This window comes from Haliotis cracherodii, unplaced genomic scaffold, assembly GCF_022045235.1.
Source record: "Haliotis cracherodii isolate W230 unplaced genomic scaffold, xgHalCrac1.p SCAF_2, whole genome shotgun sequence".
Classification (NCBI taxonomy): domain Eukaryota; kingdom Metazoa; phylum Mollusca; class Gastropoda; order Lepetellida; family Haliotidae; genus Haliotis; species Haliotis cracherodii.
The window spans coordinates 80,218,034-80,235,534 of record NW_027266275.1 but is presented as its reverse complement, the minus strand read 5'-3'; the positions used below and the strand labels follow the sequence as shown (position 1 = coordinate 80,235,534).

The window sequence follows — 17,501 nt, the reverse complement described above, 5'->3', positions numbered from 1 at the left end:
ACATACACATCATTTGTACTTTTCCCTAACAGGAATACTTCCAAGATTGGTATCTACACCTTGGTATCGTCTGTAATATAGCTACATTGTGTTTGTTAAAGTAGACACAATTTATGAATAACAACTTCTTGGAAAGGCGATGTTTCGGTATACATACTCATATTTATGTTATGTGTGTTACCTTCATTCCAAGTTCATTTACGTTGGAATCTAATGATTCACTTCAAGATATCAGAACACATCTTCTCCTAAGGAAAGTGTACATGGCATATGACGATCACATATAGAATATTGTTTTTGTCTGATCCAAACACACACACTTTCTTCCGTTTTAATGGAGAGGGAAGTGTATGGGTACATGTCATAAAACGAGATTGTCTATCATCAAAACAATACAAAGATCAATTATTTTAAATCCTTCTCAGCTGAGTGTCTATCAATGTCCCGACATGTGTTATTGCAGCAATGTTTATGACGAAGTCGCCATGCATGTCAGACACCACAGTCAGCATATGCAGAAGTGTCAGACAGTTAGCATGTCTCCTGTGCTATCATCATTGCTATTTGGCCTCTTGTTGTTGAATCAATATGGTGAAAGTGAATCAAAAGACATAATTAACTTCTTGATTTACGAAGAATGAATAATTTGTACATCTCTGGATATAACCAAAGTCATTATTTTCTGATTGGCTCTATTAGAATTCCAAAGTGGATTCCAATTTGCAGCTAGTCGTTATGCTGAGAGTAACTAAACTATCTCAATAAACAAATTTTATATAATTTGTTAAAATCACTGCTCCTTGAAAATAAAATATGTTCAATGTAATAACATATATGTTCCAAACTATTTGCTGAATAGCAGTAAAATCACATTGCGTTGTCTATTTTCCGATGCAGTATGCTCTTTAAAACAACAGGAATGGAAGACACTCATTTGAATGAAGAACTATTGTGTTTAGCGTATTATGTGTAAGCATGAGAATATTTTCCCCATAAATTATCTTTAAACTAATTCCTAAATGATGTATCTTTTAATTTCTACGATTTATAATGAAGTAGGTTGATACATTTACGAAAAGGTTATTATTAGATTTAACTCTACACACTGTATCAGAAACACTGCATTAATTCGTTCTGCTGTTCAACATAAAGGCAACGTCAGACGCCGAACAACAACCATCATTACTTGTAACAAGTCTGTCTTCCAGTGAGTGAGTGAGTATTGTTTTACGCCGCTTTTAGCCATATTCCAGCTATATCACGGCGGGGGACATCAGAAATGCTGTCTTCCAGACTCGTCTAACTAGAATACTCATAGTCTAACCCTGTTAATGATTAAACTGCTAAACTGTTCCACCAATAATCTTTTCCCATCGATGTCCTTGTTGGTGAAATGAAAACAGTTCATCACACTATTCTGTCAGAGATTGAAGACATTTTTATTGGTATTTACAGAACTGAATTTGAGGCCCTTCGCGATCTGCATTTGTAGACTCAGTCGCTTGTAGTTGCAAGCAAAAATATCAAAGTGACAGTACAGCTATTTGAGAGTGTTTATAGGAATATCGAAGTTGGATGTAAACATGACAGGGAATATTATTAGGTTCAACAACTTCTTTATTATTCAAATACATGTACATCGTTCCATGGCTACTTCTTGTACCTTCACCTGATGAAGTTGTGTATGTATAATAAAGAAGTTGTTATCAATAATAATACTCCTTGTACCGAGATCATGTTTTTGAAAAAAACCCACAAACAAACATTTATAGTAAGGAACTAAAATGCCGTCACAAGAACGCGTTCAACTAATTTACCGATTGTGAGGTGCATTCAAATGTTGCAGGAATATGTCCTTTACAATCGTTTATGATGGAGTAAGCCACATAGACTGAAGGGTTTATCTTCACATTGTGAGTGAAAGATGTTCTTTGTAGCACTAGAGGTACACATTGTATAGTGTATTATAAGAACATATCCAAGACAGATCGAATAATTAACCAGTGAAAGACAAAGCATCAAGACATTTTATCAATACAAGTTTATTAGTATAAATAATAATAGCACTGATACGGTTATCACATGGCATTCTCAAACCTCTCAAACGTTTTATGCTTGGTGGACGTCACCGACAGCCACATTCAGAGGCGATCATGTCCTCGTGATGACGTACAACGACTTCGCCATCCTCCACGTACATCATACTGAGAGGTTCCAGTTTGGTAGGGACACAACAAGGGGAGGGAGCGACGTTGGAACGCTTGCTTCTCATGAGTGACTGCAACATGGCGTGGTTGGTGGGTTTGTGGCGGACGTCGATCGGGGAGGGACAGTTTCCGTGACAGAATTTGGAGTTGAAGCGTGTAGGGTGGATGATCCACTGTCCCCAGCCGATTGTGTTGAAGTCCACGTCAAAATCGTACAGACGACAGCCTTGTTTCTTTCCTGCCTTATTCCATCTTCTGTTCTTGCGTCGACGACGTCTGATTATGTCAGGTGTAGATCTCTTACCACGCGATGCGCTATTCATCAATCCATCGTATGTAGACTGCTCTTTAACCAAAACGTTTTGAAGAAAGTCCTGATTTTCCAAATACAAAACAAGTAAGTTTTCATAAGCTTCGGATGTTGTTTTCGAAAGAAGTCGGAAAAAAGTCCGCGGCATTTCCACATGAATGGTGACGTCACCGTGGTAACCGTTGACCCAGGCAGTGATGGCTCGACTGATGTCAAAAACAAAATCTTCACGGTGTGTAGTAGGTTGGACTCTGATGGTAACTTTTCTTGCGATCTTCTCTCCCTTGAAAATGCTGATCTTGACCTTGTACTTCTTTAGAAGGGAGAGAGCGCGTGGGCACCGGAACTCAGCTAATCGGAGACTCTCGTCCTGAGGCAGACTAGGTATCTTGAACGAAAGGCCAAATCTGCTGCTTTCATTGATTTTACTCATGTCTGAAATAGGAAACAGGATCATAATAAAAAGTAAATAAAAAGGTGAAGCATTTTTCCAAAATAGATTCTTGTTTGGAATCAGAAAGATATTTTCCGGGTTTGTATTGCACATCTACACACCAGTCAGTCTGGTGTTAAGCTTACCTTTAGCTGCGAAGCTCCTGATAGTGTCGACTTTCATCAAATCAGCTGTTTTGAGCTTTCTGCCTGCTGCTGATGCAAGTGGTGCCCCATTTTGAAGAATATTAAACAATCGCACCAGGAATTTGGTTGAATCCTTTTGATAATCAACTGTATGACTCAGCTTGCTGACAAAAGGGGATATGTCTGCAACATGTTTTCCCTCATTCCGGTAAGTGTGAGGTTTGACTTGAAACTCCTGGTTTAGCCATTGTTTGGGTGAAGCTAAGCGACGTGCTCCAACATTGGCGAGATATGTCAGAAATAAAATGGCGATTTTACACTGCGACATTTTCTAATACCTGGATTGATGTTTTGGTTTGTCAGTGTAGGATGCAGCAATGCAAGCGATGATGTGATAGCTTCAGTGTGGCGTTATATACCAGACCCTACTACTTGTGTAAACAAGACAAGTGGTAACATAATGGTCGGGTGTTGGCGAGGTGTCCATATTCCTTCAGGCAATGATTATAATCTGTCGTAAGGACATGTCGCGTGCATCAGATCTAGTTTTAGCTTCTTCATGTAAAATAACACCTTCTGGTTACATCACTACATCATACCTTTAATGCAAGGTTTTGAGGAAAATAACCTAATATTTTGTGAAATGAACAATTAAACACACATTAGCCATACATATTCTGATACCTCGGATTCTTTAAATTAGTAATTAATTTTGCTAATGTATATGACCATTTCGTGAAATGTCTACTTTAAAAGGTAATCTTATGACAGTGGAGAGACTTCTTGGATTTTGTATGTTTTCAATTTGTTTGATTTTTCTCTTCAAATATGTACTAGTAAGCTGTTTCTCATAGATATAAAATATATTCAATATTCATAGATAAACAAGGATTTCGATATCCGTTCACCAGACAGGGGCGATCATCCCCATTCCACAGTAACAAGCCTGTCTCCCTGTCTCATCTGACTGTCGAACAATCACTGTCTGATCCTGTCTTTAGGATCACTCTCATTGCGCTAATCTAAGCTTATTACTGTTGTCATTAGTTTAAGAAAACAACTCGTCAGGTTAAAGAGTAACCCATTACACGCCACAGTGAATGTTCATGGAACGGATTACACCTTTGTTTCTTTAGGTTGCAGAGATTTTACTTCACTCCTATCCTTTTCGCAAACATTTACGCAGTATGTAAGATCAATATAAGCATAGAAAGTATCACTACCTACATATCATTTGTTCTTTTCCCTAACAGGAATATTTCCAAGATTGATATCTACACGTTGGTATCGTCTGTAATATAACTACATTGTGTTTGTTAAAGTAGACACAATTTATGAATAACAACTTCTTGGAAAGGCGATGTTTCGGTATACATACTTATATTTATGTTATGTGTGTTACCTTCACTCCAAGTTCATTTACGTTGGAATCTAATGATTCACTTCAAGATATCAGAACACATCTTCTCCTAAGGAAAGTGTACATGGCATATGACGATCACATATAGAATATTGTTTTTGTCTGATCCAAACACACACACTTTCTTCCGTTTTAAATGGAGAGGGAAGTGTATGGGTACATGTCATAAAACGAGATTGTCTATCATCAAAACAATACAAAGATCAATTATTTTAAATCCTTCTCAGCTGAGTGTCTATCAATGTCCCGACATGTGTTATTGCAGCAATGTTTATGACGAAGTCGCCATGCATGTCAGACACCACAGTCAGCATATGCAGAAGTGTCAGACAGTTAGCATGTCTCCTGTGCTATCATCATTGCTATTTGGCCTCTTGTTGTTGAATCAATATGGTGAAAGTGAATCAAAAGACATTATTTACTTCTTGATTTACGAAGAATGAATAATTTGTACATCTCTGGATATAACCAAAGTCATTATTTTCTGATTGGCTCTATTAGAATTCCAAAGTGGATTCCAATTTGCAGCTAGTCGTTATGCTGAGAGTAACTAAACTATCTCAATAAACAAATTTTATATAATTTGTTAAAATCACTGCTCCTTGAAAATAAAATATGTTCAATGTAATAACATATATGTTCCAAACTATTTGCTGAATAGCAGTAAAATCACATTGCGTTGTCTATTTTCCGATGCAGTATGCTCTTTAAAACAACAGGAATGGAAGACACTCATTTGAATGAAGAACTATTGTGTTTAGCGTATTATGTGTAAGCATGAGAATATTTTCCCCATAAATTATCTTTAAACTAATTCCTAAATGATGTATCTTTTAATTTCTACGATTTATAATGAAGTAGGTTGATACATTTACGAAAAGGTTATTATTAGATTTAACTCTACACACTGTATCAGAAACACTGCATTAATTCGTTCTGCTGTTCAACATAAAGGCAACGTCAGACGCCGAACAACAACCATCATTACTTGTAACAAGTCTGTCTTCCAGTGAGTGAGTGAGTATTGTTTTACGCCGCTTTTAGCCATATTCCAGCAATATCACGGCGGGGGACATCAGAAATGCTGTCTTCCAGACTCGTCTAACTAGAATACTCATAGTCTAACCCTGTTAATGATTAAACTGCTAAACTGTTCCACCAATAATCTTTTCCCATCGATGTCCTTGTTGGTGAAATGAAAACAGTTCATCACACTATTCTGTCAGAGATTGAAGACATTTTTATTGGTATTTACAGAACTGAATTTGAGGCCCTTCGCGATCTGCATTTGTAGACTCAGTCGCTTGTAGTTGCAAGCAAAAATATCAAAGTGACAGTACAGCTATTTGAGAGTGTTTATAGGAATATCGAAGTTGGATGTAAACATGACAGGGAATATTATTAGGTTCAACAACTTCTTTATTATTCAAATACATGTACATCGTTCCATGGCTACTTCTTGTACCTTCACCTGATGAAGTTGTGTATGTATAATAAAGAAGTTGTTATCAATAATAATACTCCTTGTACCGAGATCATGTTTTTGAAAAAAACCCACAAACAAACATTTATAGTAAGGAACTAAAATGCCGTCACAAGAACGCGTTCAACTAATTTACCGATTGTGAGGTGCATTCAAATGTTGCAGGAATATGTCCTTTACAATCGTTTATGATGGAGTAAGCCACATAGACTGAAGGGTTTATCTTCACATTGTGAGTGAAAGATGTTCTTTGTAGCACTAGAGGTACACATTGTATAGTGTATTATAAGAACATATCCAAGACAGATCGAATAATTAACCAGTGAAAGACAAAGCATCAAGACATTTTATCAATACAAGTTTATTAGTATAAATAATAATAGCACTGATACGGTTATCACATGGCATTCTCAAACCTCTCAAACGTTTTATGCTTGGTGGACGTCACCGACAGCCACATTCAGAGGCGATCATGTCCTCGTGATGACGTACAACGACTTCGCCATCCTCCACGTACATCATACTGAGAGGTTCCAGTTTGGTAGGGACACAACAAGGGGAGGGAGCGATGTTGGAACGCTTGCTTCTCATGAGTGACTGCAACATGGCGTGGTTGGTGGGTTTGTGGCGGACGTCGATCGGGGAGGGACAGTTTCCGTGACAGAATTTGGAGTTGAAGCGTGTAGGGTGGATGATCCACTGTCCCCAGCCGATTGTGTTGAAGTCCACGTCAAAATCGTACAGACGACAGCCTTGTTTCTTTCCTGCCTTATTCCATCTTCTGTTCTTGCGTCGACGACGTCTGATTATGTCAGGTGTAGATCTCTTACCACGCGATGCGCTATTCATCAATCCATCGTATGTAGACTGCTCTTTAACCAAAACGTTTTGAAGAAAGTCCTGATTTTCCAAATACAAAACAAGTAAGTTTTCATAAGCTTCGGATGTTGTTTTCGAAAGAAGTCGGAAAAAAGTCCGCGGCATTTCCACATGAATGGTGACGTCACCGTGGTAACCGTTGACCCAGGCAGTGATGGCTCGACTGATGTCAAAAACAAAATCTTCACGGTGTGTAGTAGGTTGGACTCTGATGGTAACTTTTCTTGCGATCTTCTCTCCCTTGAAAATGCTGATCTTGACCTTGTACTTCTTTAGAAGGGAGAGAGCGCGTGGGCACCGGAACTCAGCTAATCGGAGACTCTCGTCCTGAGGCAGACTAGGTATCTTGAACGAAAGGCCAAATCTGCTGCTTTCATTGATTTTACTCATGTCTGAAATAGGAAACAGGATCATAATAAAAAGTAAATAAAAAGGTGAAGCATTTTTCCAAAATAGATTCTTGTTTGGAATCAGAAAGATATTTTCCGGGTTTGTATTGCACATCTACACACCAGTCAGTCTGGTGTTAAGCTTACCTTTAGCTGCGAAGCTCCTGATAGTGTCGACTTTCATCAAATCAGCTGTTTTGAGCTTTCTGCCTGCTGCTGATGCAAGTGGTGCCCCATTTTGAAGAATATTAAACAATCGCACCAGGAATTTGGTTGAATCCTTTTGATAATCAACTGTATGACTCAGCTTGCTGACAAAAGGGGATATGTCTGCAACATGTTTTCCCTCATTCCGGTAAGTGTGAGGTTTGACTTGAAACTCCTGGTTTAGCCATTGTTTGGGTGAAGCTAAGCGACGTGCTCCAACATTGGCGAGATATGTCAGAAATAAAATGGCGATTTTACACTGCGACATTTTCTAATACCTGGATTGATGTTTTGGTTTGTCAGTGTAGGATGCAGCAATGCAAGCGATGATGTGATAGCTTCAGTGTGGCGTTATATACCAGACCCTACTACTTGTGTAAACAAGACAAGTGGTAACATAATGGTCGGGTGTTGGCGAGGTGTCCATATTCCTTCAGGCAATGATTATAATCTGTCGTAAGGACATGTCGCGTGCATCAGATCTAGTTTTAGCTTCTTCATGTAAAATAACACCTTCTGGTTACATCACTACATCATACCTTTAATGCAAGGTTTTGAGGAAAATAACCTAATATTTTGTGAAATGAACAATTAAACACACATTAGCCATACATATTCTGATACCTCGGATTCTTTAAATTAGTAATTAATTTTGCTAATGTATATGACCATTTCGTGAAATGTCTACTTTAAAAGGTAATCTTATGACAGTGGAGAGACTTCTTGGATTTTGTATGTTTTCAATTTGTTTGATTTTTCTCTTCAAATATGTACTAGTAAGCTGTTTCTCATAGATATAAAATATATTCAATATTCATAGATAAACAAGGATTTCGATATCCGTTCACCAGACAGGGGCGATCATCCCCATTCCACAGTAACAAGCCTGTCTCCCTGTCTCATCTGACTGTCGAACAATCACTGTCTGATCCTGTCTTCAGGATCACTCTCATTGCGCTAATCTAAGCTTATTACTGTTGTCATTAGTTTAAGAAAACAACTCGTCAGGTTAAAGAGTAACCCATTACACGCCACAGTGAATGTTCATGGAACGGATTACACCTTTGTTTCTTTAGGTTGCAGAGATTTTACTTCACTCCTATCCTTTTCGCAAACATTTACGCAGTATGTAAGATCAATATAAGCATAGAAAGTATCACTACCTACATATCATTTGTTCTTTTCCCTAACAGGAATATTTCCAAGATTGATATCTACACGTTGGTATCGTCTGTAATATAACTACATTGTGTTTGTTAAAGTAGACACAATTTATGAATAACAACTTCTTGGAAAGGCGATGTTTCGGTATACATACTTATATTTATGTTATGTGTGTTACCTTCACTCCAAGTTCATTTACGTTGGAATCTAATGATTCACTTCAAGATATCAGAACACATCTTCTCCTAAGGAAAGTGTACATGGCATATGACGATCACATATAGAATATTGTTTTTGTCTGATCCAAACACACACACTTTCTTCCGTTTTAAATGGAGAGGGAAGTGTATGGGTACATGTCATAAAACGAGATTGTCTATCATCAAAACAATACAAAGATCAATTATTTTAAATCCTTCTCAGCTGAGTGTCTATCAATGTCCCGACATGTGTTATTGCAGCAATGTTTATGACGAAGTCGCCATGCATGTCAGACACCACAGTCAGCATATGCAGAAGTGTCAGACAGTTAGCATGTCTCCTGTGCTATCATCATTGCTATTTGGCCTCTTGTTGTTGAATCAATATGGTGAAAGTGAATCAAAAGACATTATTTACTTCTTGATTTACGAAGAATGAATAATTTGTACATCTCTGGATATAACCAAAGTCATTATTTTCTGATTGGCTCTATTAGAATTCCAATTTGCAGCTAGTCGTTATGCTGAGAGTAACTAAACTATCTCAATAAACAAACTTTATATAAATTGTTAAAATCACTGCTCCTTGAAAATAAAATATGTTCAATGTAATAACATATCTTTTCCAAACCATTTGCTGAATAGCAGTAAAATCATGTTGCGTTATCTATTTTCCGATGCAGTATGCTCTTTAAAACAACAAGAATGGAAGACACATGCACTCATTTGAATGAAGAAGTATTGTTTTTAGCGTATTATGTGTAAGCATGAGAATATTTTCCCCATAAATTATCTTTAAACTAATTCCTAAATGATGTATCTTTTAATTTCTACGATTTATAATGAAGTAGGTTGATACATTTACGAAAAGGTTATTATTAGATTTAACTCTACACACTGTATCAGAAACACTGCATTAATTCGTTCTGCTGTTCAACATAAAGGCAACGTCAGACGCCGAACAACAACCATCATTACTTGTAACAAGTCTGTCTTCCAGTGAGTGAGTGAGTATTGTTTTACGTCGCTTTTAGCAATATTCCAGCAATATCACGGCGGGGCACACCAGAAATGCTGTCTTCCAGAATCGTCTAACTGGAATACTCATAGTCTAACCCTGTTAATGATTAAACTGCTAAACTGTTCCACCAATAATCTTTTCCAATCGATGTCCTTGTTGGTGAAATGAAAACAGTTCATCACACTATTCTGTCAGAGATTGAAGACATTTTTATTGGTATTTACAGAACTGACTTTGAGGCCCTTCGAAATCTTTATGGTTAGGCTTAGTCGCTTGAGGCTGAAAGAAAAATATTAAAGTGACAGTACAGCTATTTGAGAGCGTTCATTGGAATATCGAAGTTGGATTCAGGGCTACTTCTTGTCCCTTTACCTGACGACATTGTGCAAGTAAAATAAAGAAGCTGCTATCCATAATAATACACCTTATGATACGCGTACATGTTTTTGAAAACAAAATGAATGAATAATTTATATTTTGGAACTTATCCAGGTTACATCCTCCCGTTTGAACCGCAAAACGTTGCAATCAATGTTACATGCACGTTCATACGTTGATGGCGAAGCAGTTGCAATTTAATAATACTACTGTTTAGTGGTGTAAAGGTTCCTTCACGTTGTATATTTAGACATGCTATCACAGCTTCATTTGATTCTAATCCCTTACATATTCATGTCTTTTTTATTCTTGAAGATGCATGTACTTGTATGCATCTCTTGATTAGACATGAACACTTCAACATTCCTGTAGTTTCCATATTGTTTTCATGTACACGCATTTTGCATTCTACATCTATCAACATGTTGCAGTTCATAATTTCCGTTCATAATTTGACGAATTTGCTGCAACAGGTAAAATTATCCATACGGTGACTCCCCATTACACGGAAATTGGTTAAAACGCACGAATTTGCTGGGAACGAAGCCGTTCGGATGAAACGGGTTACATTCTATAGGATAAAGATGACAAATGATTATAAAATAACTTAAAGAGTAAAGTATTTTGATGTTCATGATAATGTTTGAATATTTTCTTCAATGTATAAGGGGCGGTGAGGCTGTCTAGTGTTTTCAGCGTTTGCCCAAAAATGAAAACCCATGTTCGGTTCCCTTCATGGGTAAACTATGTAAATCTCATTTTTAGTATTCCTCGCCTTGATGATGCTGAAATACTGCTAAAGGCGGTGTAAAAGTATATCCACTCACTCACTTACATGTATATGTATACTCCTCAAGAATATAAACTTGCTAAAACTGAAAGGACTTTATTGACTTCTTTGTTAAATAAATAATTGGCACATCCAAGAATGTTTTACAAATTATTACTTACTTATTGGCGTTATTGGAATTCCAAAAGGGATTAAAACTATCAGCTATTCACTAACCCAAGAAAGAAAAAACAATGCCTTCATTGCCGAAATATATATTATAATGAAATACAAAAGAGGGTACAAATGCAAAGTTTTCGCCGTATCCATATATAATTCGTCTTTCCGGACGCTTTTTACAAGGAATGGCACCATCCGGAAAGAAAGGGTTTCACTCTTCACAATTTTACTGCCAACAATGATTGATCGTTGATTAATTCTGCCGAATGTCGCTGACACCACATTCGTTGACGCATATAGAAAACATGGTTAGGATATGGCGTGTGAAAATCAATTTATGCTTGTCAACATACGTTAAGGTTTTATTTCGCTTGCTGCAGCCATGTCACTTTCACTGGTGGCCTCTTTGTTAATCTCCTTTGTGTCAAAGGCATGCAACTACTTGTGCTAATCAGGTTATCATGATACACTTCAAGAGTGTTTTCTCATGATAAAAATGAGGAGTGCGCTCTTTCTATTTATCACACCTATTTTAAGTGTCAATAAGAGAATTCGTATGCATTCCATGTATTGCATTGAAAAGGTAATTTCAGGTGACATGCAAGCACAAACTAACTATCCTTGGTAACGTATGACCGATGGAAGGTGAAGTGCAATCGAAAGTTGTACGAGTATGTATTTTCTAATTGTTTATAAAAGAGTAACCTCCTTGGACTGACTAGTTGGATGTGTCATATTGGAATATAAATTGTTCTGTGTAGCGCTAAATAAATAATATTACGATGATTCAAGAAAGAGAGTTTGGTACAGTGTAACATTTATTACAAACGATCCATTTCTTTTACATGAAGCAAATCAGTATCTACAAAATAGCACCATTGTATATCTATATATCACAGTTACAATTGGCCGTGCCAAGGTGTCATGACACAGATTGGTTGTTTGGCAGCTGATTACGATCAGAATTCATGACATAGTCCATTGGTGTTCGTGAGAGACGTCATCGTCAACGACATCCACATTCAGAGGCGATCATGTCCTCGTGATGACGTACAACAACTTCGCCATCTTCCACGTACATCATGCTGAGAGGTTCCAGTTTGGTTGGGACACAACAAAGGTCGGGAGCAGCGTTGGAGCGCTTGCTTCTCATGAGTGACTGCAACATGGCGTGATTGGTGGGTTTGAATCGGATGTCGATGGGGGAGGGACAGTTTCCGTGGCAGAATTTGGAGTTGAAGCGTGTAGGGTGGATGATCCACTGTCCCCAGCCGATCGTCTTGAAGTCCACGTTAAAGTCGTACAGACGACAGCCTTGTTTCTTCCCTGACTTCTTCCATCGTCTGTTCTTGCGTTCTCGACGTCTGTTTGTGGCATGTGCCGATCTTTTAGCGCGTGATGCTATATTACCTAATCCATCAAAAGTGGAATGCTCTTCCACTTTGTAGGTTTCCAAAACGTTTTGAAGAAAGTGGCGATTTTCCAAATAAAATACAAGTAAGTATCCATAAGTTTCGGATGCTGTTTTCAAAAGAATTCTGGAGAATGTCCGTGGTATTTCCACATGAATGGTGGCGTCACCGTGGTAACCGTTGATGAAGGCTTTGATGGCTCGACTGATGTCAAATACATAATATTCACCCTGTGTAATAGGTTTGACCCTGATGTTAGCTTTTCGTGCGATATTCTCTCCCTTGAGAATGATGACCTTGACCCTGTACTTCTTTAAAGGAGATACAGAGCGTCTGCACCGGAACTCAGCTAATCGGAGACGTTCTTTCTCAGGTAGACTAGGAATCTTGAACGATAGCTCAACTCTCTTTCTTACATTCTTTTGTGTCATGTCTGGAATTAAACATACATTGCATGAAAACCAAAGCTGTACAAATAAAACATTTACATCAAGAATATTCTTGCAGTGAATGCTTAACGTCTGCGAGCCATTCATCTAATTTCCATCACTATTTGGCATTTTATGCGCATTGCAATTGTTTCGGCAGACAATCGAGACTGTTTATTCCCTGGCCTTGATATATTGAATTTCTTACTTTTTTCATATTTGTTTGTTAATGATTAAAATCGTATGTGATCTGACTCCAGGTTAAAGATTACCTTTAGCCTTGAAGCTCCTGATGGTGTCTGCTTTCTTGAAATCAGCTGTGTTCAGCTTTCTGCCTGCCGCTCTTGCAAGTGGTGCCCCTTTTTGAAGAATGTTAAACAATTGTACCATGAATTGTGTTGAAGGCTTTTGATAATCAACTGGATGACTCAACCTTCCAACAATAGGGGACAGATCTGCAAGAGGTCGTGCACCATTCCCATAAGTATCAGTTAGGACTCGAACATCTTGGGTTAGCAATTGTTTGGGAAAAGCAATACCTCGTCCTCCAACATTTCCGACACATATCAGAAAGAAAATTGCCATTTTAAACTGCGACATTTTCAGACAGTTGGATAAATATTTTGGTGTGCAAGCGTAGGATGTAGCAATGCAAGTGATCATGTGATAGCTCCCGTGTAGCGTTATATACCAGACCCAACTACTTGTGTATACAAGACGAGTGGTCATTCAATGGCCGGGTGTTGGCGAGGTGTTCATATTCCTTCAGGCAATGCTTATAATCTGCTTTAGAGAAATGGTAGTCGCGTGTATTATGTGTAATTGTACGCATCGTATGTAAAATAAACACGTATCTGCTACATTGATATAATTTTAAGCCTTGCTGTGATTTGACAGATAATATATTTTGCAAACGAATAATTTGAAAAAAATAATTACATAGATCTTATTACCATATGTTTCAAGCAAGGTGTTTATGAAAATATTCTGTAATATACTACTGTACATGTGGAAGTTATCTTCTTAAGGCATGAAATATAGATTCTCTGACATTAAACATTGTTATTTTAATATACGCATAAGCTATATACAGGAATCCGATGTTGTCAGATTGAATTACGCTTTCTTGATTCAATGAAATTGCACAACTAATTCTGATCTTACATGTATATTCGGTATATTTATATATTGGTGCCAAGTCCCAGAAACTGTATATGCTTCTTTAAATCACGGCGTATGCATATTCACAATTCGTCAGTGTAAGATGGCCTTCATCTTTACAGGTACATACTCTTTTCACTATTCAGTTCCCAGACAGCGGCTATCATGCTCCTCCACAGTAACAAGCCCGTCTCCCTGTCTCATCTGACTGTCGAACAATCACTGTCTGATCCTGTCTCCCGGATCACACTCATCCCGTTAATCTCAGCTAGTTCCTAGTTTCCTTTAAGAAAACACCTCGTCAGCTTTTAGAGTGAACGATTACACGCCTCAGTGAATATTCATCAAAGCGATTCTTAAATGCTGATTGCAAGGTTTCATTGCACTGCTGTTATTGGGTGCACATATTCGCATAGTATGTAACAATCAAGTTAAGCATATAGAAAGTACCCAAATATAAGATATTAGTTTCATATTTCTGAACTACAATGTTCCATTATTGCTATCTCTCTGTTTACATGTTGCTACCTTCTGTAATACACTGTATGTGTTAGTTCCTCACCAAAGCTATTCATAAGAGGAATTGAAGGATGCATTTCAAGTAGTTAAGTTCACCAAGATTGTTAAGAAACCAAAGTGATCAACACAGCAACATTTTCTCCCGTTTTATGAGGATAAAGAATGTAATGACACATGTCGTGATAAGAGATTATCTATCATCAAAACATCATAAAGATCAAGTATTTTTAATCCTCCTCAACTAAGTGTGTATCAGTGTCCCGCCATGCCTTGGTGCAACAACGTCGATGTAGACGTCGCCATGTCAGACAACACACTCAGTCTCAGTATGTTAGCATGTCTCCTGCCTTATTATTATTATCATTGCTCTGTGGCCCTGTGATCTTGAAACAACATGAAATTGTTAACACTGAAAGGACATTATTGACTTCTTTGTTAAATAAATAATTGGTACATCCCTGAATGTTTTACAAATTATTACTTACTTATTGGCGTTATTGGAATTCAAAAATGGATTAAAACTAAAAAATAAACATTGCCATCATTGCCGAAATATATATTATAATGAAATAAAAAGAGGGTTCCTTGAACATACCATAATATTCTGAATAAGATTCTTTTGTCTTTGATTTGGAATCCTTAATCATAGTCCACTTTCAATTGGTGGTAAGTAATTAAGGAAAAGACAGCTACAGAGGTTTCGAAAACATTGTATGACTTGTAGCCACTCCAGTTAAATAATGCAGTCTTGTTTGGAATGTATATATGAAAACACAAAGTTTTCGCCGTATCCATATATATTTCGTCTTTCCGGACGTTTTTTACAAGGAATGGCACCATCCGGAAAGAAAGGGTTTTAATTTATGCTTGTCAACATACGTTAAGGTTTTTTATTTCGCTTGCTGCAGCCATGTCACTTTCACTGGTGGCCTCTTTGTTAATCTCCTTTGTGTCAAAGGCATGCAACTATTTGTGCTAATCAGGTTATCATGATACACTTCAAGAGTGTTTTCTCATGATAAAAATGAGGAGTGCGCTCTTCCTATTTATCACACCTATTTTAAGTGTCAATAAGAGAATTCGTATGCATTCCATGTATTGCATTGAAAAGGTAATTTCAGGTGACATGCAAGCACAAACTAACTATCCTTGGTAACGTATGACCGATGGAAGGTGAAGTGCAATCGAAAGTTGTACGAGTATGTATTTTCTAATTGTTTATAAAAGAGTAACCTCCTTGGACTGACAGGTGGATGTGTCATATTGGAATATAAATTGTTCTGTGTAGCGCTAAAGAAATAATATTACGATGATTCAAGAAAGAGAGTTTGGTACAGTGTAACATTTATTACAAACGATCCATTTCTTTTACATGAAGCAAATCAGTATCTACAAAATAGCACCATTGTATATCTATATATCACAGTTACAATTGGCCGTGCCAAGGTGTCATGACACAGATTGGTTGTTTGGCAGCTGATTACGATCAGAATTCATGACATAGTCCATTGGTGTTCATGGGAGACGTCAACGTCATCGACATCCACATTCAGAGGCGATCATGTCCTCGTGATGACGTACAACAACTTCGCCATCCTCCACGTACATCATGCTGAGAGGTTCCAGTTTGGTTGGGACACAACAAAGGTCGGGAGCAGCGTTGGAGCGCTTGCTTCTCATGAGTGACTGCAACATGGCGTGATTGGTGGGTTTGAATCGGATGTCGATGGGGGAGGGACAGTTTCCGTGGCAGAATTTGGAGTTGAAGCGTGTAGGGTGGATGATCCACTGTCCCCAGCCGATCGTCTTGAAGTCCACGTTAAAGTCGTACAGACGACAGCCTTGTTTCTTCCCTGACTTCTTCCATCGTCTGTTCTTGCGTTCTCGACGTCTGCTTGTGGCATGTGCCGATCTTTTAGCGCGTGATGCTATATTACCTAATCCATCAAAAGTGGAATGCTCTTCCACTTTGTAGGTTTCCAAAACGTTTTGAAGAAAGTGGCGATTTTCCAAATAAAATACAAGTAAGTATCCATAAGTTTCGGATGCTGTTTTCAAAAGAATTCTGGAGAATGTCCGTGGTATTTCCACATGAATGGTGGCGTCACCGTGGTAACCGTTGATGAAGGCTTTGATGGCTCGACTGATGTCAAATACATAATATTCACCCTGTGTAATAGGTTTGACCCTGATGTTAGCTTTTCGTGCGATATTCTCTCCCTTGAGAATGATGACCTTGACCCTGTACTTCTTTAAAGGAGATACAGAGCGTCTGCACCGGAACTCAGCTAATCGGAGACGTTCGTTCTCAGGTAGACTAGGAATCTTGAACGATAGCTCAACTCTCTTTCTTACATTCTTTTGTGTCATGTCTGGAATTAAACATACATTGCATGAAAACCAAAGTTGTACAAATAAAACATTTACATCAAGAATATTCTTGCAGTGAATGCTTAACGTCTGCGAGCCATTCATCTAATTTCCATCACTATTTGGCATTTTATGCGCATTGCAATTGTTTCGGCAGACAATCGAGACTGCTTATTCCCTGGCCTTGATATATTGAATTTCTTACTTTTTTCATATTTGTTTGTTAATGATTAAAATCGTATGTGATCTGACTCCAGGTTAAAGATTACCTTTAGCCGTGAAGCTCCTGATGGTGTCTGCTTTCTTGAAATCAGCTGTGTTCAGCTTTCTGCCTGCCGCTCTTGCAAGTGGTGCCCCTTTTTGAAGAATGTTAAACAATTGTACCATGAATTGTGTTGAAGGCTTTTGATAATCAACTGGATGAC

The 17,501-nt window shown here is 37.8% G+C and overlaps 4 protein-coding genes across 4 annotated transcripts; all 4 read right to left on the bottom strand.

The window, feature by feature from the left end:
- Positions 1–2,125: 2,125 nt before the first annotated feature.
- On the bottom strand, positions 2,126–3,424 carry LOC139467834 (nodal homolog). Its single transcript, XM_071249339.1, has 2 exons — positions 3,097–3,424; positions 2,126–2,952 (listed from the first exon to the last, which is right to left on the bottom strand). Exons 1-2 carry the CDS (start codon positions 3,422–3,424, stop codon positions 2,126–2,128), a joined length of 1,155 nt encoding a protein of 384 aa, XP_071105440.1.
- A 3,019-nt stretch (positions 3,425–6,443) lies between these two features.
- On the bottom strand, positions 6,444–7,742 carry LOC139467833 (nodal homolog). Its single transcript, XM_071249338.1, has 2 exons — positions 7,415–7,742; positions 6,444–7,270 (listed from the first exon to the last, which is right to left on the bottom strand). The coding sequence occupies exons 1-2, from the start codon at positions 7,740–7,742 to the stop codon at positions 6,444–6,446; spliced, it is 1,155 nt and encodes a 384-aa protein (XP_071105439.1).
- Positions 7,743–12,192: 4,450 nt separating this feature from the next.
- On the bottom strand, positions 12,193–13,029 carry LOC139467832 (growth/differentiation factor 6-A-like). The gene has a single exon (XM_071249337.1). It carries the CDS (start codon positions 13,027–13,029, stop codon positions 12,193–12,195), a length of 837 nt encoding a protein of 278 aa, XP_071105438.1.
- A 3,210-nt stretch (positions 13,030–16,239) lies between these two features.
- On the bottom strand, positions 16,240–17,076 carry LOC139467831 (growth/differentiation factor 6-A-like). The gene has a single exon (XM_071249336.1). It carries the CDS (start codon positions 17,074–17,076, stop codon positions 16,240–16,242), a length of 837 nt encoding a protein of 278 aa, XP_071105437.1.
- Between the last annotated feature and the right edge of the window lie 425 nt (positions 17,077–17,501).